The sequence below is a fragment of the Mesocricetus auratus genome, unplaced genomic scaffold (genome assembly GCF_017639785.1).
Source record: "Mesocricetus auratus isolate SY011 unplaced genomic scaffold, BCM_Maur_2.0 Super-Scaffold_100676, whole genome shotgun sequence".
In the NCBI taxonomy this organism is placed as follows: Eukaryota; Metazoa; Chordata; class Mammalia; order Rodentia; family Cricetidae; genus Mesocricetus; species Mesocricetus auratus.
In genome coordinates this window covers 16,327,184-16,353,134 of record NW_024429266.1, presented here as the reverse complement: position 1 = coordinate 16,353,134, position 25,951 = coordinate 16,327,184, and the positions used below count along the sequence as shown (strand labels likewise).

The 25,951-nt window shown below is 36.6% G+C and overlaps 1 protein-coding gene across 1 annotated transcript in view; it reads right to left on the bottom strand.

The window, feature by feature from the left end:
- Window positions 1–25,951, bottom strand: part of Akt3 (AKT serine/threonine kinase 3) — a 208,823-nt gene that overhangs the window by 12,375 nt on the left and 170,497 nt on the right. Inside the window, exons 11-12 of the mRNA XM_005078162.4 lie at window positions 18,017–18,231; window positions 10,231–10,318 (exon numbers count right to left, since the gene is read on the bottom strand). Coding sequence (XP_005078219.1) covers window positions 10,231–10,318; window positions 18,017–18,231 — 303 coding nt within the window. The remainder of the gene's footprint in view (window positions 1–10,230; window positions 10,319–18,016; window positions 18,232–25,951) is intronic.

Genomic DNA, 25,951 nt, shown 5'->3' with positions numbered 1-25,951 from the left:
GAGAGACACATGGGGTTGCCTTTGAAAACAAGATGATGCTCAGTCCCAGAGCTGGTGATCTCATCAGAACAGAGTGTAATTCTTACAGGACCAGGAAAATGGGAGGCAGGGTGAAGAAATTAGCATGTTCTGCTAACATCTTAAAAAAGAGACACACAATTGGGTTGAGAGAAGTGTGTTGTCCTCATTCTCACTGTTACCAAATCTATATTAAAATGTTTATTCTCTAGACAGATTCTGTTTTTTTTTTTTAAATTGGAAAATGGGGTCTGACGTCAAGCAAACGAAAGCAAACACAAAAAGAAAAATCTGAACCAGATTCAGTGGCGCATGCCTATAATCCAGCATAGGAGACAGAGGTAGGGAAACTGTGAGTCTGAGGCCAGCCTGCGGCTACAGAGCAGGCTCCCGGCCATTCTGGGTTCCACAAAGAGACCCTGTCTCAAAGAAATAAGACTGTACTTAAATGCAGCTTTCAAGGAGGTAACAGCATTAAAGTGGCTTTAACTTGCTACTAAGTGTCTATAAAAAGAGGGAATTTGAACACATAAGGAAATACAAGAACTAAGGAAAGACCATATAAAAACCCAGGGAAAGATAACCAAATGTAAGCCAAAGAAACTAAGCCTTGATCTTAGACTTGCAACAATACCACTTTCTTTTTCTCTCTCCTTTGTTTCTTCCTTAAACTAACAAAAACACCAACCTCCTAGTCTGTAGCATTTTTGTTATGGTAACCCTAGTACACTACTTCTACATGATCCTTTTTTTTTTTTTTAATTTTGGCTATGAGCAAATAGTGTCATACCATCTGTTTTTCTATAGACACCTCTTTCAAAACAATCCTGTGTAGGTTGGCACAGTGTGACCCCCCCTTTAGAAATGGTAAGTACTAGTCAATTACCTAACTATAAATAGTTATACGTGCTAACTCACTAAATAACAACCATATTATTAAAGGATGAACTTGATTTATTTTATCAACAAATGCATTATACTTGACACAAATCTTTCTTTGAAAGTTATTGTGTCTTTATGGATCTAGAATGTACACAGACGTCCATGGATAAAGTCCCTGACTTCAGGAAGGTGATGAACTTTTAAGAGACGAAGCCTAGCTTTGTCTTAGAAGGGTGTGCACTTGAGGGTGGCGATGGAGCTGCGGTTTCCTCCTTGCATTCCCTTTATTGCTGCCACAGTGTGCAGCTTGTTGCACCATGCACTCCCCCCCATGATGTGCTATCTGTCCTACTACAAGTCCAATAGAAATGAGACACGCCACCAAAACTGCGAGTCAAATACGCCTGGCCTCCATTTGAGCTCATTATCTTGATTATTTTGTTATCATGTTCAAGACATTAACTTCAGTTGATTGAAAAGGCATATTCAGAGCTGGGTTTACTTGTACAAATTCAAATATATTTAGGAAATGTTAGGGAAATTACAACTCATTAAATCCTTTCCACATTGCTCTTCTATCAAATCTTACACTGACATTCACTATCTTTCTCAAATTAAATATTTATGTGTCTTTATAGACTAAGTAAAGGAATACATTTGAAAGACAATTTTCCTAAATTCACGAGTAAATCACAGTCCATATTCCCACTCGGCTGGAATACAACTTAAGCGCAGTACTAAGATCTTTGAAAGTCAGTCTTCTCAGACTTTCTTTATCATCAAATCACTTGTAACTACTATGTACCTGTACGTTTAGATTTTGTTTGTCTGTTTTCTATTTTAAGGCAGCAGTGCTTAAGAAATGGAGTATTACCTGGTTCCTTCTGTGACAGACCATGATTATAGTGTCATAGCTGCCTTACAACCCATGGCAATCTCAATCATTATGTGCTAATATATATGAATCAAAATAATGGAACATAGACATTTGCAACAAAAAATGTGTAGCACTCTTAGATTTAGTAATCAATTACTGTATTTTTATCTCTTAAAAGCAATATGATTTAGTAGCTAATCTTATGTAGGGATTCTGGTTTATTTTATCCCTATTTCTCTTTAAAAAACAAATTCATTTCATGGTTTGTGTATGTATGTGTACATGCACTGGAAAAGGCAAGCATATGGAAAATGTATACATAAAATGAATCCATCTATGGCATATTTATTTAACTATGTTAGACACAAAGCTCTATAATAAATATCAATGAATTCTTGACATAAACCTAGAAATTTGAAATAAGTGTATTTCATTGCTCTATAGCCATATAATTGAAGGTCACATGTCTGACCTCAATCCTATGTAAAACATATCAAGGGGCTCAAGGTCTATACCATGTTTATTTACCATAAATATTCATATGCCATAGACTAGAACCACCAAAGTGGGTATTTTAGGTACACCAAGTATTGCATGCAAGTTAAATCCAAAGAAAGATGAAAACCAAAAGTTAGAACAAAAATCAATGAACTATGAAATAAACAACTGAGAAAATAAAAACAAAAGCTGAATTTTTTAATAATCATTAAAGCTAATAGGACGGGTCTATTTGTGTTGAGTAAATACACTTCTACCAGTTTTCATAGTATCTTAAGTGGCTCTTCACACAAAGATGCTGCAATCTGATATAAAAAGTGTTTTTACTAAAGATTATACTACTGATATTTACACCTGAAACATATCATTTGTCACATTTGATATCTCTGTACTGACATCTACTCCAAGTTACAACATTGTATCTAGTTTGGACTGCTCTGACACCTGACCATTAAACATGTCTATTAATTATGATTTTCTCCCAGATTTTATTTTAGATGAGATTCTTATAAGAAACAATATATGTATATTTTGTCCACAGGCATTTCTTAAAGCTTATGCTATTTATATTTTATGGGATAACCAATGTTAGTTTTACAACTGTCTGCGTTCTTTTATAACCTACATAAAATGCCTCATGACCAAAAGAAGGCAGTAATTATAATGTTTAGCCATGAGAATGTCTAGTACATATTTGGAATGCATCTTTCTCTGAACCAAGTTAAAAAACGAGCCACCATTTGAGTATGGTAAGAAACACACCAACTTGACAATACTTAGAAAGCTGTTTTTAGCTCTCATTTCTCTGTTGGTGTTCCTGTTACATGAGAACAACCATAGTCAATATCATCTGGATAACTACTTTCAGTCACTCAACTCTTCAATTACAAATTATAGCTAGATACTAGAATATCCTGCTTGAATCAGAAAGTCCCATTACATTATTTATACAACATTTCACCAGAAAGATTGAAAGATGTTATAATAATCTATCCTAAAAACAACCTCCATTCTTGACCATGCATGTTTCCCAATATTTAGTAGCACTCATCTTCATTCTTGTTCTTCATTTCAAACCTTCATTTCCTACCCACTTTATCTTCCTTTTCTTCCTTTAGAGGAAGTCCATCTGTACTCTGACTCCCTAGAGTCACATTCTTTCCTGTTCTCACTCAAATGTTGGTTCATTAGACAGTTTTTTCCTTGAATTAAACACCCTTTCTCTTGCCTTTCTCCTTATACTTTTAGACTGAAACCACTCCCTATTTCTTTAAGTTATCTATAGAATCCACACTCCTTTTTCCTTCCTTTATGCCTTCATTCTATTCTCGGGGGCCCCTGCAAGTTAACATACATTACTGTCATGATTTGAATATGAATGGCCCCCACAGACTCATGTCTTTGAATGATCACTCATAGGGAGTGACAATATTAGAAGGTGTGGCTTGTTGGAGGAAGTGTGTCACTGGAGGCAGGATTTGAGGTCTCAGATGCTCAAGCCACGCCCAGTATGGTATTCTCTTCTCACTACTTGAGGATCCTGATGTAGAACTCCCAGCTCCTTCTCTAGCACCATGTCTGCCTGCCTGCCACCATGCTTCCTGCCATGATGATAATGAACTAAACCTCTGAACTGTAAGCCAGCCCCAATTAAATATTTTCCTTTATAAAAGTTGCCATGGTCATGGTGTCTCTTCATAGCAATAGAACCTCAACTAAAATAATCATCGAGGCAGACTTTTAATGGAATTTTTTCCTAGCCTCTTCTCCTATTGATATACCAAGAAATCTTGAAAAGGTCCCTAGACTGCATGCCATTCCTTATACCAAGCAAAGGAGCAACACTGTAAACAAGGTGTTCTATGCTAACAGGCACCTCCCCACTGTTTGCATCCAGTCTCCTTGTCTCTCCAGTCAGGCATGCCACTTATTATTGCTTTATCTTTCCTTAAATTGTTCTTCTTCCCTTTATCAAATGTCACATTTCAATTATTTTCAATATTATATTTCCTTTATATGAATGTTATCAAAGCCAGTGTAGAGCTAAAGTCAGCTTTAGGATGCAACAAGAAAAACTCACAGAAAACATACCAGGCAGATGCATGGATCTACAGTAAATGGTGAGTTTACAGCATTTTAAACCACTTTTAAGCAGTACTGTTGAGAGTTTAGCGGTGCAGCCCTATGGTGGAGAGCTTATTTAGCAAGCATGCAGCCTGGATTTAATTCCGAACTTTATAAATATCAAAACATTTATCAATAAAGCAAGATTTATAATTATCATATACAGTGATGTTTTCATATGAAAGAAAAAATAATCTTAGAAAACGGCAGCACAGAAATGGTGAATGGAGGAAAAGCCTGCTGCAGAATATGGTGTAGTTACAGCTGAAAGCAGACTGGAGGTGAAACACACTGAAGAGTCTAGAAACAACCCTCAACAATAAAACAAGAGAGACAGCTAGTAAGATTATGACAGATATCAAATGAAATCAGAAATATGGAACAACTCACAAAAGAGTTAGGTAAAGAGGAAGGCAAAAAAGACAAACTAAAAATCAGCCAGACAACTACCTCAATAAATGAATTAAATGAAGATAGCTATACATTATATTTCATTAACTCATAAGTAATCCAGTGAATAAGAAAAAAAGCAAGAATAAACTATATGCTAAACCAGAATCTACTTATTTATAATTTAAATAGATAAAAGTAAACTGATGAGAAAAGACATCTTATATGTACACACCCTTATATTTAGTAAGAGAAAAACAATAATGAATCCCATGGATTAATTCATCAAGATATAACAATCCTAAATTTAAACATATACACAGGTGACAGTGCAAACTCAAAGCATAGAAAGTGGGCTGGGAATGCAGCTCGGCTGCAGGACACTGGCCTTGCACATGGAAAGATCTGGGCTTGTGTAGGATCACTGAAAAAAAAATTAACAAATACACAAAACCAAAAAAGAAACGCAAAATTAAAAAGATGTTTACAATTGTGGCTGAAGATCTCAACAACTGCTTGTCAGTAACTGATAGTACCAGTACACAGACGACTGCTGACGACATGAGCTGCACCATCTGCCATCTTAACAGAACATGTGTCCCAGACCCATGGAAGCATCTTGGTAAAAACATGTCATAGAGTAAAGGCAGGCGGATCTGTTTTCTTCTCTCTACTCTACCCCTGATAATTTAATTTTTTTTAATTTTTAAACTTTGTTATAAAAATGTCACATGAAAAATTCAGACAACAAAATTAACCAGACTCAAATGAACTTCTATAGTTAGAATAGCCATTTGGTTCTTCCTCATCCCCTAATGTTTAGCTGTTCTTTTTCTTCTTTCTACATGTTACATAATAAAATATTTAGAATAGTTTCTAAATGAAAATTTACTTTAAAACCAACAAACAGACGTAGAACTCTCCAGAGTGGTGGCTCTCAGCTTTCCTACGCTGTGAACCTTTCACACAGCTCTGCAGGTTGTGGTGACCATAAACCATAAGGTTATTTCTGTTGCTATTTCATAATTGCTACTGTTATGAATTATAACATAAACATCTGTGTTTTCTGATGGTCTTAGATAACCCATGAAAGGGCATTTCAACCCCCAAAGGGGTTATAACCCACAGGTTGAGAACTGTTGGCCTAGAGAAAAACTTTGTGCTTAATTAAGTACATATGTTAGTAACAAAAAAGGTTTCAAAAACAACAATTACAGTTCTAACCTATGGCAACTAGCAAAATAAACACAAACACGTCAGCATGATGAAGTAATCAAATGGGTTGGAGATGCAGCACAGTGGCAGTGCATTTCCCTAGCACATGTAAGCCCTTGGGTTCAAGCCCCAGCTCCCCAACACACACACACACATACACACATACACGCACGCAAATCCTAAACCAAAAAAATGCATAATTGAGAAAAGTCAATAAAATCCAAATTAATTTGATTCTTTCAAAATCTGAGGCTGGGGGTTGGAGAGAGGGCTCCATGATCAAGAGTAGTTGCTCTTCTTGTAGAGGATTGGAGTTTGTTCCCCAGGCTCTGAAACATACATGGTAGCTCACAACTGTCAGTAACATTATGACCTCCATGGAAACTACAAACCCATGGACATACCCACACACAAAGTACTTACACATGCAAACAAAACACTCATACACATAAAATAGTTATTAAAAATTAAAATAAGTAAATAAAATAAAATCTGAGGCTGGACTAGTTAGTAGTGCATACTTAACCCAAGTGCCTGAGGAGGGAGGAAGCTGAGTTTGAGCACAAGACAGATTACACAGGAAGACCCAGTCAAAGAGCAGAAAAAGAGTATGTAGACCAAGTAATACCAGCAAACACCCTGCCAGAAAAATTTCTCCACTTAAGGGTTCTAAAATGATCAGGATCTTCAATGGCTCAAGCGGCCGGTCCGTTCCTGCACAGGAAGCAAGATGCACTTGACTCTTCCCTGTGTTCTCCTGAAGGCCTTCATCATGCTTCAGTTCACCTTCTGTTTTTTGAAGAGAATGGTTTAGAGCTGGCTTTAAGATGCTAAATATGCCATCTACACTCTGTCACAAACATTTAGAAAGGGGTAGAAAAAGGGAGTTCTTTGTGAATTCAAGGCCAGCTTGATTACCAATATCAGTTCGAGGCTACATGGAGATATACAGTGAGATTCTATCTCAAAAAATTTTTTAGTTAGAAAACTAGGCATTAATTATGGAAAAATATATGAAATAATAAGCACACAAAGTTTACTAGTAAGTAACAAAGTGCCCAACCTTAAAGATGAAATACCTAATTATGCATAAATTACATATTTTAATTTTATTATATTTATTTATTTGAATGTGTGTAGAGGGTCTGCATGAGAAACAGCTCACAAGTGGAGGTCAGAAAACTTGCCACCATGTGTGCCATGGGTACTGAACTGAGGCCAACAGGCTTGGAAACCGTTTACCTACTAAGCCATCTCACTCAGCCAACTTACACATTTTAAAGACATAGAAATTTTCAATTTTAGTTTATTTCATGATTCATATTTACAAAACAACCAACTTCTTACTAAATTCATTAAAACTGTTGCTGTTACCAGGAGATCAAAAAGTTGGTTTCTTACTTATTTCTGCTATATGAACCCAGAGACACAACATTGACATGTGCTGTGGTAAGGTTGTTCCTGGCTATGTGAGGCTGTCTGAAAACATCAGCTGCCTACATGACAAGCACAACACCTAAAGAAGGTATGAATCCATGGTACATCTACTTGTTCATAGAAACTTGACACTTTTTTGCTTGCATTTCTTGTAATGTGCTCTGTACTTATTTCTTTACATTAATTTCATAAAGTTATATTTTGGCAGCTTCTGTTCTTGTCCAATTTCTATTCTCACAAGATGGATATCTGGTTATCTTCATTGTAGGATCATCTTTACTCTGATTATATGTATCCCAGTAGACACGTAAGGTGTGTCTTTATAGAAACATGGTTGGGTTCTAAAGCTTTCTCCAGGATTGCCTACAGCCATTTAATGTGACCATCTCAACACTGCTAAGGAAAGCCATGCTTCACACAGAAGATTCCTTCCAGGGCTGAGAAGCCCCTCTGTAGATTAGGAGAGTCACAATTTATCCTGATCATTGCTACTTATAAATATTGTACTTTCCACCAGAAGGTGGTGGCACATGCCTTTAATCCCAGCACTCGGGAGGCAGAGGCAGGCGGATCTTTGTGAGTCGAGACCAACCTGTCTATAAGAGCTAGTTCCAGGCCATCCTCCGAAGCCACAGAGAAACCATCTTGAAAAACAAAAAGCCAAACAAAATAAATAGTACTTTCCCTCTTTCTAGTTTTATCTTTACTTGTTTTGCATGTGTGGTACTAGAGATGGAATGTGGGATCCTATACATGCTAAACAAAAGTCCTGCCACTGAACCACTTGTTCTTGGGAAAAATACTTCATGGACAGGGTATATTCAAGGTATGATAATAAGTTGCAGTTCATTGTTTTATATTCCAAAGAAAGTCCCTGATGGCAGGAAATCATGGAGTTGGCTTGGCCTAGCTGCCTTGAAAGGCATGCATCCTAAGTTTTTCAGGTTAGAGCCCATGGGTCCTGATGCACATTGTGACTTCCAGTTCCTCAGACACTGATGCATGCACTAAGGTGGTGAAGTGTTCAGGCTGCTTTGTGTTTCTCTGTATTATGGTAAAGGAAACATGGAAGCTGACAGGACAACTGGTACTACACATTAATCTTCTGTACTCTGTATGACTTGCATATACCACTGAATTCTGGCAACTACAACTGTATTGATCCTGGCAATTGTCATTATATTCTGTTTCTGACAAAGGTACAAAAAGTCTGATTGCTCTCAATAAAATTATCAGAGCCTCTGTTGTGCTGTGGCTCTTCCAACCTGGCCTGATTTCATTCCTAGTGGCCATATCCGGTGACCTTGGCCTGGCAAATGAGTGCAGGTGCTTATACTGATAATGCATTATTTCCAGCTCTTTTGTAGTGTAGAAAATAGCTCACAGAGGCTGTTAGCTACACATGTATCTCAGAAGGATTGTAATCAATGATATAAAGTGGATGAAATTGTCTATATCAAGTCAATAAGCATTCACAGCTTTCAGAATGCTCATACATGTGCTTTCACATGTTAGGAACTCAAAATACATGAGTTTGACTGAAGTGAAGATTTGAGCAAAGTGTTAAAATGGACAATTATTTTAAATGCTTAGACACAGGAAAAGGAAGAAAATCACCAAATTTCCCACTGCTAACAACATAAAATAAAAATGAAATACCAGCCATTTCTCATGTTATTTGTATTGTCATTCTTTTATGGGGCTCAAAGAGAAAAGTATTTGGCACAAAACAAATATTTCAGATAAAAATAAAGAAATCCAGAAATGGCTAGATTAGACAAAAATTAGATAAAATATTAAGTAAATTACTGAACTACATCAAAATTTCACAATAAAAATTTCTATAACGAGCTGGAGAGATACCTCATTAGGTAAAGTAACTGGCACACAAACATGAGACCCTGAGTTCAGATTTCCAGCACCCATGTAAAAAGCTAGGCATACTAGCACACAGTGATACCCACAGCTGAAGGACAGAGACAAGCACATCCCTGGAGCTCACTGGCCAACCAGGCCAACCTCATCAGTGAGCTCCAGGTTCAGTGTAAGAGAACGCAGAACCCCACCACCACCACACACACATACACAAAAAATTATGGGAGCATTTGAAACTCAAACTCAGTATCTATATTAACAGTACCTAAAAGCAAAGTGGAGTACTAAGATATCTGAAACACAGTACTATGAGGGCCAGCCTAGAGAACCACTGTGGCTGAAGGCAGGCCCACAACGCACAGCAAGCTCCACGACAGCCTGAGCCAAGTGTGACACAGTCTCAAACGATGAACCAAAACCAATAGGAAATCTGCACATTAGAATAAAAATAAAGATACATAATTGGTAGCAATCACTTCTGTGGGAAATAAAGTTATGTTACAAGTAACAGAGAGCATACAAATAAGACCATAAAACATTACACTGTTAAATACAGAAACTTTCTGCAAATGGTTTTAAAATGAGGATTTATATATTTGAATGTGAAATGTTTTGAATTAAAGACATAAAAGCAATTTTTAAAATTACTTCATTTTTGGCTTATCTAAAGGAAAAAATAAAAAATGTCAGATGCCTTTTTTTGCAACTGGAAGAAATAAGGCTGAAGAAAACACAAAATAAACTCTTTGAACATCTTTAGAAGAGTTTCGAGAGGCACAAAATTATGAATAAAAATTTGTGCTAAGAAGTTTGGTCATCATTTAAACACCAAAGTAAAAAAGATAGTATCATTGCATCATTAAAATCTATTCCCATAAACTTCTGCTGTGTACAGTACTACAAAAATACTTTACCTTTTTGTCGTACACATCTTGCCAGTTTACTCCAGAAAAGAAACTATGCCTCATGATTTCTTTTGCATCATCTGGTCCTCCACCAAGGCTGCAAGGACAGAAATAAAATTAAATGGATGCAAAACATTTACATAAGCCACACAATGAAACTTGTGTGTATATAAAATTTACAGTGTTATTAATAATTGTTAAATGCATAACCTTAAAAATAAAAAATAAATAACTTTAATACCTAAATTTTCCAAAGATCCCAAATCAGAAGAACCACCCTTAAACCAAGAAAAAAGACAAAGGTTGTGGAGCGAGCGAGGCCTTAAGAGACAGGCAATTCTGAGAGAGGAATATCTGTGATCCTAATATAGTTAATCCCAATACGAGAGAGGCTGAAGCAGACATCTGAGCTTGAGGCCAACCTAGTCTACAGAGTAAGTTCAAGGCCAGCCTGGTCTACACAGTGAGTTCCAGAACATCCAGGGGTACACAGAGAGACTGAGACCATGTATCAAAAAGAACAATAACAAAGAACTCTCCGGAGAGTAGTGTTCCAAATAAAAACTCAAAATTGTTTTTATATCTCAAAAAAATTGCACAGAAACAATAGTGTTATCTATGAAATATCCTTACAGTTCAATTTACTATGAAATTCAGAATATAAGAATAAAAGTTAAAAATACACCCCCATGTTTTAAAGTTAGTTTTATTTCAACAATATGTGACTTGATAGCAAAAAATAAAGAATTTCCTAGCTTCCATGGTTTAATTTAATACCTATTCATTAAAAAGAAAATATACATGAGAAAATAAAAATGGAAAGGAAGGGTAAGAAGGAAAACAGAAAAACAGGGAGAGAAAGAGAAAAAGAAGGTAAAGGAACATACTGGAGTTTGGATCTAACATAAGAAACTTTCATATGTGTGCATGAGTTCACTATGATTTCTACTATTATAAAGGATGTGAAGCATAGCAAATACAAAAGAAAGTATAGAATATTTGCATGATTAACCTGCCATGAAAGTCTCACAGAAAACCTTTAATATTTGCCCAATTCCAAATTCAACTACATATGAGTATGATTTCTAATTACTTCTGACATGGGTACTGCTTGTTTTGCTTGTACTGCTCTGTTAAAGCCAGAGAAGAAAGACAGTGACATGAGGAATAGCAAATGTGACCTGGTTCTGTCAGTAACTGCCGATTAATGTGAAATTCTCTACAAGGAAGAACACTTAATCTACCTCTCCTGGCATTTACAAAGTCACACAAACCAAAAGCTCTTTAATCCAATCTGTGCTACTAACCTTTCCTCCATCACCTTCTTAAGTCTAAAGAATGAAAGCAACAAACCAAACACTGACTTAGAGGACTGGTCAATTTTGGTAGTAGAAATACTACCCCATGGCCAATTTAAAACATCCATAGTAGAAAATCAAATCACTATAGTTTCCACACAGACACAGTCTCAGAAACAAGATTAGAGCAAAATGGAACAAAATCATTAGAGTGATAAATTATATGTTATTCTTTTGCTTTCACTATTCTTGATTTAATTTGTATAATTTGATTTTTAAAAACCATGAATGACTGTTGAATAAAAGCTACAGCTTACAATATCCCTGGAAATTTAACAGATACTTGTGGTGATCTGTAAATACCAATGTAACACACCACTATCTAGAAGGAAAAACCAAACAGCTAGGGAAAGTAAGAACAGACCAACTGTCCTGAATTGTGGCTATCAGGTGTAAGAGCTCCATGTCTGAGAAGAGCCTAACCTGTCAGGTTCAACCTGACACAACTAGTGGCTACATGAATAGCTTTGCTGTGAAATATTTGCAAGAGGGCTTGCTCAAGGATCTACAGAGAATTCTGTAAATAAACTCCACTCCAGAGATGGACATTAGATTGTATAATATGATAGTAGAGTTCTTATCTGGAATCTTCAGTCTGGTGACTTTGTATTTATTTAAAATTTAGCATCTGATCCCTACCTACACTCACTGTTTTTCCAGATAGGCTGTCTCCTTTGGTAGGGTGTCTCTCCCTGGGAGGTAGAGATTAATACTGGGTTAACAAAGTTATTCTAATCTTGGCTTAAGGAACAAGAAGAGCAAAACTACCAAAATATTTATTTCTGAAAAGAATATTTCAAAGTATAACTCAAACCAGCTTGCATAAAAATCAGAACTCTATTTTCCTAAAGTTCACAGTTTGTTTATAGTTCACAATATTCTTTACATTTTATGTGTACTTGAGAAGGTACATGAAGTAGAGAAACAGCTGTTCTACAAATTTAAAAAAATCAATCTATATTTAATTATTCATTTTTGTATAAAGCCTTAGTTCTTTTATAATAATTGGTTTAGGACATAGCTAGCATGTTTGTCAAAATACATAAAAAATGCCCGTGAATGCTATGCAATCCATGAGATTAGAGTTGTAGATTTCATTTTAGAAGCTGAAACCCACTATAAGTTTCTTCAAAGTGCAAAGCTGTCAAAAATTTCAATGTCAATGACTTCCTAATATACAATGCAAAGTCCTCAAAATGATGTCAAAATATGCTTTGAACTTACTTATACCTAAGACCATTAAACTTCAACATCAGATACAAATAAAGCTTGAGCTCCCCTGTGTTCTTTACTATGAGGAACCTCACAGAATTCCTATCTTCCTTTAGTATTACACCCAGCATGAGGGGATGAAGACATGCAGAAGGGTCACAGAGTAACAAACAAAAAGGTTCTGGACTCAGTTTTCTCTAAGGGGCTGGCTAACGGGAGTTTGACCATGCTCCACTGAATATGTGGGTAACACAAATTGGATATGTGGTGTTCTCTTCTTCTTTCTTCCTCTTCTTCCTCCCCCTATGCTGCTCAGGCTGGACTCATACCTCAAATCTTCATGCCTCAGCATCCTAAGTGATGGGTGCATCTTCTCCTTCGGGAGGGAGGTCACAAGGGTGGGCAACCAGACTTGGGAGGACTGGAAGTGAGTGTGATTGGGGTGCACAATGTGAAATTCCCAAATAATCAATAATCAGTAAAAATATTATGTTGAAAAAAAAGTCTAATAATGATTAATCCTTTGGGAGAACTCACAGAAATCCAGTTAAGGATGTCAGAAAAATTCAGGCATCACTTAAAGTAGTTGAATGAAAAAAGAAATCTCAATATCTGGTTATGTTCAAAGCCTTCTGGAGGCTGTTGCTGGCTCTATTTGCTCCCTAGAGCTAAACTGTTCTTTCCCAGGTTTCTGACTCAGGTCCTCCTCTCTGTGCTCCTCTCCTGCCTCCAGTTATTTACTCCCCGATGTCAGTGGGCACCCAAATCTACAGTTGGCCACTGTGACTCTTTCAAGCACTGACTGCATTTCTTCCAGATACTCACTTGACATTTCCATCTAGGTTTGCCAAAGAAACCTTAGACTTGGTGTATCTAAAGTTACTCTCAGCATTCACCACTACAAGCCTCTGCCTTTGTTTGTACTCCCTAAATTAATCACCCTAATGGGGCACTTCTAGAATTCTCCACACCAACTTTCTTATAATTTCTATTTATTCAAAACTGCATTGTTTTTTAACCTTTGCTTCAAGGTTAACCTATTTTCTTATCTAGAAATCTCTGTCCATTGTTTGTTTTTAAGATGCAATCTCCCTATGTTGCTCAGGCAGGCCTCAAATCCTAACCCTCTTGTCTCAGCATCCTAACTAATGGATGCATCTGCCACATAGGCTGTGTAAAGTGCTCTGGTCTCCTGCGCTGCAGTATTCCAATCAGATGGCTTCATACTACCAGGGAGTATCTCAACGATCTCATTATACCACCTCTTTCTTTAAAGCATTCTTCTGGTTTCTCATCCTTCCCCAAATAACGATTATTTCCAAGAAACATGAGATCCTTACAATCTAATCACCTGTTTCATCTTTCAATGGTACCCAACTCACACTCTGCAATCTAGTCACTGGACTTTTCAAATGCCATGTTCACATGCAATTCTAGCTGTATTTCACATGCAAATGCTGCCTGAGACCAGCTCAGGTTCTCAAAGTCTCTTAGGCTGGGCTAACGATTTCCAGAGCATTTGCACATAGTTTGGCCTAAAAATATGCAAGTGTAGGTTTGTTCTCTTTGTTACTCTACAGATGTCTAGAAAGATGTGTTCATGCTATCTATCTTTGCATAGTTGGTACTTTGATGCAGCAGTACAGAGGCTTGACCCATAAAATAAAGCTTTATAAGCCTGAGAGAAGAAAATATGTATCAGGGCCCTAACACTCCTGAAATTTACCTGACATAAATTCAAAAGTTCCTAAGTACCTATTATATGCTATCTGTAAGATGGGAATGAATCAATAGTAGATAAATTAATGAGGCACAAATAACACAAACAACACTTTGTTTCGACAGCCACTTAAAGAGACAACCACAGAACAAAGAGTGACTAAAGTTATCTGAAAGAGTGAGGAAAAAAATGGGATAAAAGTTCACTGCCCTTAGAAACAGGCACCCACAGCTAAACACTGAGCCATACTCCCGGAATCCAGTTGAAGAGAGGGAGGAGGGATGAGCAGAGTCAAGACTGTGCTAGAGAAACCCACAGAAACAGCTGACCTGACCTAGTGAAAGCACAGAGCCCCTAGCTGTAAAGCTGGGGAACCAGCATTAGACTGAACTAAGCCCTCTGAATGTAGGTGCCAGCTGGGAAGCCTGGACAGTCTATGGAACCTTTAATAGTGGAACCAGTGTTTATCCTTAGTGCACAAATGGACTTTGGGAGCCCATTCCCTATGGAGGGTTACTATTACAGCCCAGATACAAGAAAGAGGGTCTAGGCCCTCCCCCAAATGATGTGAAGGACTTTGATGCCACCCCCCATGGAGGGTCTCACTATCCTTGGGGAGTGGATTGGGGATGGGTTGGGGAGGGTCAGTGGCAAGCATGGGAGGATGGGAGGGCTAGGAAATGGGAGGATTGTTATACAAAACAAGACTGTTTCTAAAATGAAAAATTATAAGAAAAACACAAAAAAATTAAACAAAAAAATTAAACACAAAAAATTCACTGCCCTTGAAACCAAGCCAAATATTAGATTCTCCCCCCCACTAAAAAGATGAATTAGTATGCATAGCTCTGCTTAAAAACAACCTTTCAGTAAGCTCTGCTCATTACATAACTGTGAAATAATCACTTTAAATGCAACACTCTTCAAATGTAAACCTATACTGAGGAATTGGTGCACCGCTTACAAGATACATAAGAAACACTATGCACACATCAGAAATTTGGTTTTCTAGTCCTGTTCCACATGAACTTTCAGTGAGATCACAACAAATCATTTACCTTCTGTACATGAAATTCTTATAGTGTCTACACAATCTACTCTGGAAGGCTCCTAGAAAGCAAACTAAATAAATCATAGGAAAGAACCTGGGGGGGGGGGGGAACAGGAAGAAAACTATTTTATAAGTCTAAGGAAATACCTCAGTCACTAAGATCACTCAATATGATCCTTGAATAGTCTTCATAAAACAGAGTGATGGGGGAGCATATCTTTCCCTCACCCATGGCACCAAATGACAGATGGAGGGCGAGTTGTAGGGAGGCAGGGTGTCTTTCAGGGTGGAATCTCCTGTGTCCCTGACTCACACGGTCAGTTAGTTCTAGCCTGCTGCCTAGTGAGGTGCATACCAGTGGTGATGGACAGGACCAGCTATCCCAGGGCCAATTCTATTGGCTCTGGTGGTGTGAGTGTGGGTGAGCCTGATTTCTGAACCTGACAGCAGGAGAACTGGACCCACTTCTATCTATAAGCTGCACTGTGTAACCGGGCCCAGGCAGTAATGGAGATCCCGTCAGGTGGTAATAATGGGGAAAAGGTAACAAGCAGACCAATCCAATTACCACCCAGGCCCAGGACCAGGGCTATGAGTTGGCACATCACAACATCCACCAAATCTATGAACTGTTGGAGAATGTGAAGGGAAGAACCTATAGATCCAAAACAGTAGGATCTCTGTGACACAGGACAATAACAGGGTATCCAAGAGGATCTCCAGTGACAGTCCATTATCAGTGGTATAGCAGAAGCCAGAGGCCTTGAGCAAGACACACTGACTTATGGCAATAGCACTTGCAAGTAAAGATGAACATACTAAAGGATAAACTGTGTGACATAACAATCTACACTACAGCGTCCCTAACAAGATTCTCTTCTCTCCTCTCCTCTCCTCCCCCTCACACACACACGCACACACACACACACACACGCACGTGCACACACACACTCACACACTCACACACACACACACAATAGGAAGTGAGAGAAGACGCAGGCATTCTCTCAAATTATGGAGCATTTGGCATTTTATAAACAAATCATTTCACGTATTACTAGTGAGTATATTGTGAATTAATACATAAATGGCAAAATACAGAAACTGAGCAATAAAGGCTGTAGGAGAATTTAGGCCATAAGCAAAGCATATCTGTAAAAACTAAATGACCGTGTCTAATTATTACATCAAATTTTTAGCCATACCTGAAAAAAATTAACAAAAAATAGAAATGTTAACTTGGATTTAGTGGGGGGAGAAGAAAGTAGAAACAGACCTTTCTCCCAATGATGTGAGCCAAGAGACATATATAGCCCCAGAGACTGAAAGCAGAAAAGGTACCACACCCCACCCCCGCCATGCCTACAAGACTAAGCTTTAGGGTAAGTAACTAAGACAATGTTTACTCTTAATATACATAAAGAACTTCTCAAAATCCACTATTTGGAAAGTTTGTATAATACTTTCAAGTTAGGAAAGACTTGATGTGTTTGTGGTCCCCCGAAGAAGGGGAAAGGGACAAGAACCCCTGAGCAAACTGGGAGAAGGGATGGAGGTAGGAAAAAGAGGAAGAGGGATCAGGACGACTGAGACAGGAGAGGAATAGAGGAGAGCAACAAAAGAGACACCTTAATAGAGGGAGCCAGGATAGGTTTAAAGAGAAATCTGGCACTAGGGAAATGTTCAGAGATCCACAAGGATGACCCCAACTAAGAATCTAGGCAGCAGTGGAGAAGTTGCCTTTGATGGCCTTCCCCTATAAAGAGAATGATGACTACCTTAACTGCCATCCTAGATCCTAGTTATCAAAGTAGAATTAGGCACCCACAGCTAAACACTGAGCCAGACATACTCCTGGAATCCAGTTGAAGAGAGGGAGGAGGGATGAGCAAAGAGTCAAGACCGTGCTGGAGAAACCTACAGAAACAGTTGACCTGATCTAGTGAGAGCATGGATTCCTTAGCTGTAAAGCTGGGAACCAGCATTGGACCAATGTTGAATGTGCCAGCTGAGAGGCCTGGGCAGTATATGGGACTTCTAAAAGTGAAGCCAGTGTTTATCCCTTATACACAAATGGACTTTGGGAGTCCATTCCCTATGGAGGGATACTATTGCAGCCCAGATACACAAAAGACAGCCTTGGCCCTCCCCCAAGTGATGATTCCCCCTGGAAGGCCTCACTATCCTTGGGAGGATGGGTAGAAAGCATGGGAAGATGGGAGGGCAAGGGAATGGAGGGATTGATATGTAAAATAAGATTGTTTCTAAAATAAAAAAGAGTTGATGTACTTGAAACTGTTCTAGAGTATACACTTAAAATAAGTCAGTATTTCAGTGGGAAAATATCTACACCAAATGCAATGCTTCCTGGAGTCAGTTATATTTCAATTAACTTTCAATTCATGAACTCTAACAAAATTCATCAGCAACATATGGATTGTTATCAAGGCTTACCGTTTATTGGGATCCTTTATCAAGAGCCCTGAAAGCAATGATTTTGCATCTGAAGAGAGTGTTCGGGGAAATTTAATGTCTTCCATTAGTATTAGTTCAAAGAGTTTCTCATGATCCTGGTTGTAGAAAGGCAACCTCCCACACATCATTTCATACATGACAACACCCAGGCCCCACCAGTCTACTGCTCGGCCATAGTCATTATCTTCTAATACCTAGAAGTGAAACCAGCAAAATGAATTATTAATTATTATTGGTATTATTATGCGACACCGTCACTATATGGCCTTGCTATGTAGACTAAGTTGGCCTCAAAATCATAGAGATCTGTCTGTGTGCCTCTGGAGTGCCATGCCCAGCCCATGTACATTAATGGTTAAAGCACTGTTCAATAGAAATGAATTTTATATAAAAATGAATACATCTTCAATTACTTATATGAAACAGTTAACGTATATTCAGAGACATTCAATGTACATAAAGCAAAGGTCCTGAAAATTTTGTTAAATGAATATGAAGTACTTCCATATCTACATAATCAAATGAAAAGCATCAGCTAGTATGTTTGCTTATATTCTTTTAGGTCTACTGCATTTCACATTTGAGTCCCTGCAACAACCTAAAATTAGGCCATGCTCATGAAAGATCACATACTGTGCGTTATACATTTTACTTTAAGAAGTAAGTTTAAAACAAGAAGGAAAACAGGACATGAAAGCTTGCTCAGTGGCTATCAGTAACTAGAAGAGCTGGATTCCAAGCCCAGAACTCATATGGTGGCTCACAACTATCTGTAACTCTAGTTTAAAGGGAACAGACATCCTCCTCTGATCTCTTTGGGCACTTTGTGACCATGATAATGCACACATATACAGAGAGGCAAAAAATTTATGCACACAAAATAAATCCAATTAAAAAAGGGCAGTAATATAAACCAAACAGTGAAAGATAAAAACACCAATTTAAAGAATGATCAGTATAGTGTATGGCAGCAACATAATAAATGTAACAATTATTAGGAGCCCTTGTGTTTTCAAAATCTTTCAGAAAATCTTTCAGAATGAGTATCAGTATCTATTGTTTTGAAATATATATTTTATATCTTAAGCCGAGAAACAACAAACTTCAGCCAGGTGTGATGGCACAGCACTTAGCAGGCAGAGGCAGTAGATCTCTGAGTTCAAGGCCAGCCTGGTCTACAGGAGAGTAGGGCTATACCGAGAAATCTTGTCTCCAAGAGAGAGAGAGAGAGACAAGACAGGTGGGGGGGGAAGAGGAGGAGAGAGGAAAGGGAGAGATAGAGGGGAGAGACAGAAGCTATGGATGATACATGTCCCTATATATGTGTATATATATGTGTACGTATATATATATATTATTTATCAAAATATGTAAGATGCAAAAACAATTTAGCTAGTTATGGCATAAAAGTATCTATCACTTTGGTTACATTAGAACAATCTCTTCTAATTCAAACATGGCCATTTACTATGAGTGCTGACCCCAGCATGAACTGTAACCAGAGATCCCAAGGCCTTGTACATGGTAAGCAAGTGCTCTGCCACTAAGCTATACCCTCCACTGCAAATATGGTTCTTGCCCAATGAAATATTCCTCATCTAGAGACAATGTCCAATACTTAATTCAGATAACTACATTTAAATTAACATTAATTTCAGTTTATCTGACCCCTTTGAGCTTTGAGGAAATCTGATCTAGAATATGAATTTCATCAACTAAAAAGAAAATCTTATTTTGAATTAGATTGCTGTATTGAATTTTAGGGATTTCTAGCAGTCACATTAAAGTTACCTACTAGAAAAGGCACTTGAGCAGAAGTATTTAAAGATAAAGGACAGCATTTAAAAAACTCAACTATATAGTTGTTTTATTGCCAAAGAAATCAAGAAAATCATCCGTAACTTAAAAACATCAGTTATTGTAACTACAGAAAATATTTTCTGTAAGAGAAACTTTAGTTTTTTTAATAGACAAAACATCATTTACATATCTGAGTAAGTAATATGGGAACAAACAGGATATAAGGAATAGCCTCAAGAAGCATAAGCAATTTATTTCTTAAAGGAAATATAGCATGTACCTTTTACAGTAACAGCAACTATTTCAAAGCTCATTAGTAGAGTGCATTGTTTTCTGGACCTTTATCTTTATCTAACTGATACAGGATTTTACCCAATAACGAAACTAAACAAAAATCTAATCTTTAACTGGATTCCTACAACACCAACAAAACAGTGGCATACATGAAAAGGAGCCAAATGTGGTTTTTAACCTCTTTTTTCATAAAACCATAAAAAGCATAAAAGCTGGATTAACTGCCTTCTGAACCCACATTTCACCAGCCGGGTTCTCATCCCCAGCTGGCAAAACTGGCAATCCTTTATTTTTGTTTAAATACCTGGTTTTCAGCCAGAAGGGTAGGAGTACATAAAAAGAGGGTTTCATTTAGAAGAGAATAGCAACTAAAAACCAAAACTGAATTGTGAGAAAAAATCTATTCGATAAAATATTTTATTTAGCTTTGCAAAATAAAAACTAATGCTCAAAATAGGTGGTTTTGTATCTGACACATGGTCCTTCGTTGACATGATGTAATTGGAATTGCCTGCTATCTCTTTGTGGTCAACAATACTGATGCAATGCATTGTGTTACTGACATGCAGACTTCAGCATTGCTGAGAACACAACCCTAACAACTCAGCCACACTCTTGAGACTTTGCTATCAACTACAAAAAACATTTTATGTAAGTTGCAAGGTGAAATAAAATATAAATGACTACTATATTCCACACAGACACATAATGTGAAACATATTCCATTCTTCATACTATATATTTTTCTCTCTTATATGGAATGCTTTTAAAGCATAATTCTGTGAAATACTCTCAAATTTCCAAATCAAATTACTTATTCCAAATATAGGTCTTTTGTATTATTTCTTAGAAAAAAGATTTATTCCCTCACTCAAAATACTTCTTTTTCTAAAATTCTAGTAGTGTGGGAAATTTGCACTTTTTAAGGGAATTGTTAAAAATCTCTCTGGTCACTTGAAATGATGACTTTTCTGTAGCAAGCCAGATCAACATTTCATGGTCACTGTGAAGCTGATAAGGGTATGAAAGACAGTGGTCTAAGGGTATAGTAATAGGGAAGTATACTTCAGAGCCATTACACTTATGCCATCACCTTATTAGGCTATAGCTGCAAATCAGAATATAGTCTGAAAACAAGTCAGTAAAAGACTGGCCTTGGATGAAATGACCTAAGTGTTCCTTACCTTAAAATGACACACTTTCACCCCCAACTACATATGCAGCATGTGTGCAGTCATCCAACACTGCCTTCCATCCTAACACCCTTTGTAATCTTAGATGTAGCTTGCCCACTCAATACCATTTCCACAAAGAGACAAAAAAAATGTACTAAAAGGAAAGTATATGTCATTAAGTGAGAAGAGACCACATCAAATCAAAAGCCAAACAGCACAAACTCCAAGACACAGGCTGTTTCAGTTTCCTTCCAGAATCAGAAATTGCTTTACTCTCGGACATAATAAAACCCAATATTCAAGCAGGACAAAACAGATTATCAGTTAACATCAAACATCTGATGAAAATACTTGTACTTACTAAAAACAATACTGGTAGGTAAATGAAAAACAATTCACAAATAAACTCTTAAACAGCAGTTTTAAAGGATGATATTTAAATGCTGTGTATTTCAAAATGGCACTATTAAGTAAATGCTTCCAATATTAACAGAACAGGCATTTTCAAAAACATTTTAATACAAGTATCATTTTACCAAAAAGGATTTACTGAAAGAGTAAAGAGACACCTTTCTCAGTTTGCTAGTCAGGCCAAACAACGCACTCAAGGCTAGCAATTATAAGGAGGCGATGTGTGCCCTGGAGTGCCTTGCTGCTCAATCGATAATCCTGACAGAACAGATGGGAGGAAATCAAACATCTAAACAAACTGTCTACACACCTATGTTGTGAGAATAAACTGTGAACTTGGATGAACCAATTTACCACTTTTTCAAATTTTTTCTCTGGTAACCCCACATTTCAGGTAAGTGATATATATGTTATATAGAAACATGTATCTATGAACGTCATCACTTACATATAAAAGCTATTTATATATCTTTACATCATTTGATATTTTATAAAATTGGTATTTGATAAAAAATAACAAAAGTTTTCTTATTCAAATTTTAACAGATTGTCATTTCAAGAGAAGTATATAATCCATGAGAATTATGAGCTACATTTCATACTCTTTCTATAATACTATTTTATGACTAATGTCCAGCTGCTCTAAATCGTAAGACACAGCATCTCTAAGTGTCACATGCTCTTTGCTTTAAGTTTTAGGTTACCTCCTAGCATTGCACAAATTGCAACTAACGTAAAAATTGCAAAAGCAAACCAAAGTCAAAATAGGAAAATCCCTTAAGAAAAAAGTCAAATGTATAAATATCAGTAACTAAATCATACATGTATGTATCTTCCTATAATCCTCTACTGCTTTTTTTAATCACAAAGTAATAAACATTAATGAATTCTAAAAGAACTGGGTCATTGTAACTTAAGTAAAAATAGACATTATTAGTGTTCCTTAAGTAACTTAAGGTTAGCGTTCTGTATATCCTTGGGATTCAGAGAATTTACAATTAAACTTTGGGCTTCAACTAAAATCCACCAAGTATTCTGATTCATCACATTAAAAGCAGCTTGTAGCTAATATAAGAAATCATAACTTCTAAGTTAGTAAAGCTCTAGCTGTCAAATTTGAGGGGCATTTATTCTACTTTACTTCATGTTTGAATAATATCCTATTATGGGACAAACTGGGACAACTGTTAATGTTACCCATAATAGGACCATAGTAAAGAAACAGATTAAATCAAGTAACAAGCCAATTCATCTGATAGAGGTTTTTTTGTTTGTTTGTTTTTTGAGACAGGGTTTCTCCGTGGCTTTGGAGGCTATCCTGGAACTAGCTTTTGTAGAACAGGCTGGTCTCGAACTCTCAGAGATCTGCCTGCCTCTACCTCCCATGTGCTGGGATTAAAGGTGTGCGCCACCACCACCTGGCCTGATAGAGGTTTTTAATTATGAATTTAACCATAAATCAGACAACAACCGGAACTAGACACTGTGGCCCTGATGGAACTTACATTTACTTAACTTCCCAGTAACACTCGTGATGACATTTTTCCAGAATGCCAGAATAGGAAGGTTTTCAAAGCCCCTCAAAGGGACAGGCATTGGAAAAATTATTCATAATTAAATAAAATGTAAGTGTTCAACACAATGTTAGCAAAATAACTCTTTTTTGCAAAGCTTAGAAGTGTAAAACTAATCATAATTTACAGGGACATAATAGAACCTTGTTCAAGGGCTGCTCTGAACATAACTAAGTACATTACTATTTTTGCCTACAGATTAAAGATGCAAGCACATGTAACTGACCACATTCTTGTCTCATGAAGAGTTCCTGAAGAGGATAGTGGATGAGTCTATTAGAGGTTATTCTCACATTTAATACTTATCGATCAAAATTTTATCCCAATTATTTCTATCTTCATCTACATTCACTATATTCACTCATATTCTCCTATATTCACTCATCTTTCCAATGCTTCTGCTTACTTATTAGGACGTTAATGTATATTTCTGATTTTTAATTTTTATGTAGTTAATTTTCATTTGTATTATGATTTATCATGATAAAACAGATTTCTTTACCAAAAGTATCACTATTCAGAAGTATTTTATATATTCAATACTTTATATCAGATATTAGACATAGATTTCAAAAGAAAAATATTCAGAATTCTAATAAGAAAATGCTTTAGAGATGGGCTCTGAGATCTATGAAGAATGAACTAAAAATTGCATTTTTAGTCATTGGGGGCACGGGGGAGGGAGGACTTTTTGCACTTAGGAGAAAATAAAATTTCCTATTTCCACATTCTACACCAATCATAGCTAGACATTTTTCAGAAATCAAGTCATTTTACAATCTCTGTGTTTTTCCTAAGTTGGTTATCAAATAGTTTTATTTTTACACTATTACAGAAGTGCATTTCTCTAGGTTCCCCAAACCACCTTCCTCAACCTTGCCCATCTGTCACCATCTGCTTCTTTTTAGCATGTACTTTTTGTGTGATCACATAAGCATGTGAAAAATAACTAACATTCAGATGATTATCTGCTGGTACATTTGAGGACTGGGCACAATAAAAGTGAACTGCCAAAACGCACTTAACACTTTTAATTTTGTTGGGTCTTGCATGTAAGCTACATTTGATTTTCAAACTGTTTTACAGTTGGAAAGTTGAGCAGGTACTGCTAACTCAAGAGCAAAGCTGAGACTCCAAATAATTAGCACTGCATAAAATCATCTGGATTTAATAGGATCCAAACTAAATAATGAAATTTAAAAGAGTTTATATGTGATTTCTAATTTCTTTTACAATTTATAGGTGTTTAAACACAGCTCAGACTACAAAAACAGAATCCTCTCATGACATCTTATGGTCCATAATTTTTTGATGGATTGGTTTTATTTCCTTGAACTACAAGAAAAATGAATTCACTTAAAGCTGTAGATATCAATGCATTTTCAGAGATGATGTGCATGAAATGCCTAGTTTACAGGTCTGTGAGAACTTAGTCTATGTAACCTCCTAAAAAATATTATTTTTCCTACCAGTAAACTTCCACTAAAGATATTATACTTGAAGCTTCATTATTCATTAAGAGATAAAATATTTATGTGTTATTTTTCAATTAAGAGCTTAGAAGACTTACCTTTTCTGGTGATATTCACCAAATAAATAAACAAACAAACAAATAAATAAATGGAGTCCATATAAATGTAAACAATTACACATACGCTGTAAGTCTGACACATAGGGCACTTAATAAACTGGCTGTAGATGACATCTCATATGCTTCTTGGGTAATCCTTGATATATACACCATTTACCTTTAAACATCACACTACTGCAATCAGAAGTAACTAAACAATAAAATAGCACCCTGGCTGAAATGATATCCACAATCTGTACAAACAGTGTTCAAAGAGCAGAAGTGGGTAAGAACTGATGTGATTCTTACAAAAGTGTAGTAGTCAAGAATGCACTGTAGGTCTAAGTGATCTGATTATCCTATCAAGACAAGATCAATATTGATAATGGTGCAGAATAGAAATGGAAGGTTCGAACAATGGTAGACACCATAAAAAGAAAGGCTAGCTTCAGCAAAAGATAATCTCTCTAGCTGATCATGTAAATCCCACAGTATTACCCCTGGCTTGCAATTCACAGGTACTCTCTTACCAAAAGGATTCAAAATGAGTTCCTTTGCATTCCAACCACAAGCCACTTGTCCACCCTCCTTCCTTCCTATTCTATGTTAGGGTGCCCATGTCCCACCCCTCCCTAGGACTTTGTCCTCCACTGTAATATGTAACTCTAGACACTGTTTTCTTGAGTAGCAGCCTATATTATCTATACTCTATCACCTTACTAAACTAGTTAAGAAAACCATTTCCTAGTGTTTGTGTATACCCAGTACCTGCCATAATAATAAGTATTCAGTATTTCTTTACTCCACAAATGGACATTGTTCATTGAAATGGCAAAAATTGATGATTAGAATAAGAAAGTACATTTTTTTCATGTAGGGTAAATATGTTCCTAGATATTCTGATTTAACAAAAAGGCAGTAAAAGATATATGGACATTTAGTGCATACAATTTAAATTATTTGAAAACTTAGTTGTTTCCAAGTTTGTCATCTACAAAAAAAAAGAACTGTAATGATCACTTTATTTCTATAAATGTGTCAAGATTTCAACTAATAAAACAATTTGTGTCAACATAGTTGGGTAAACAAA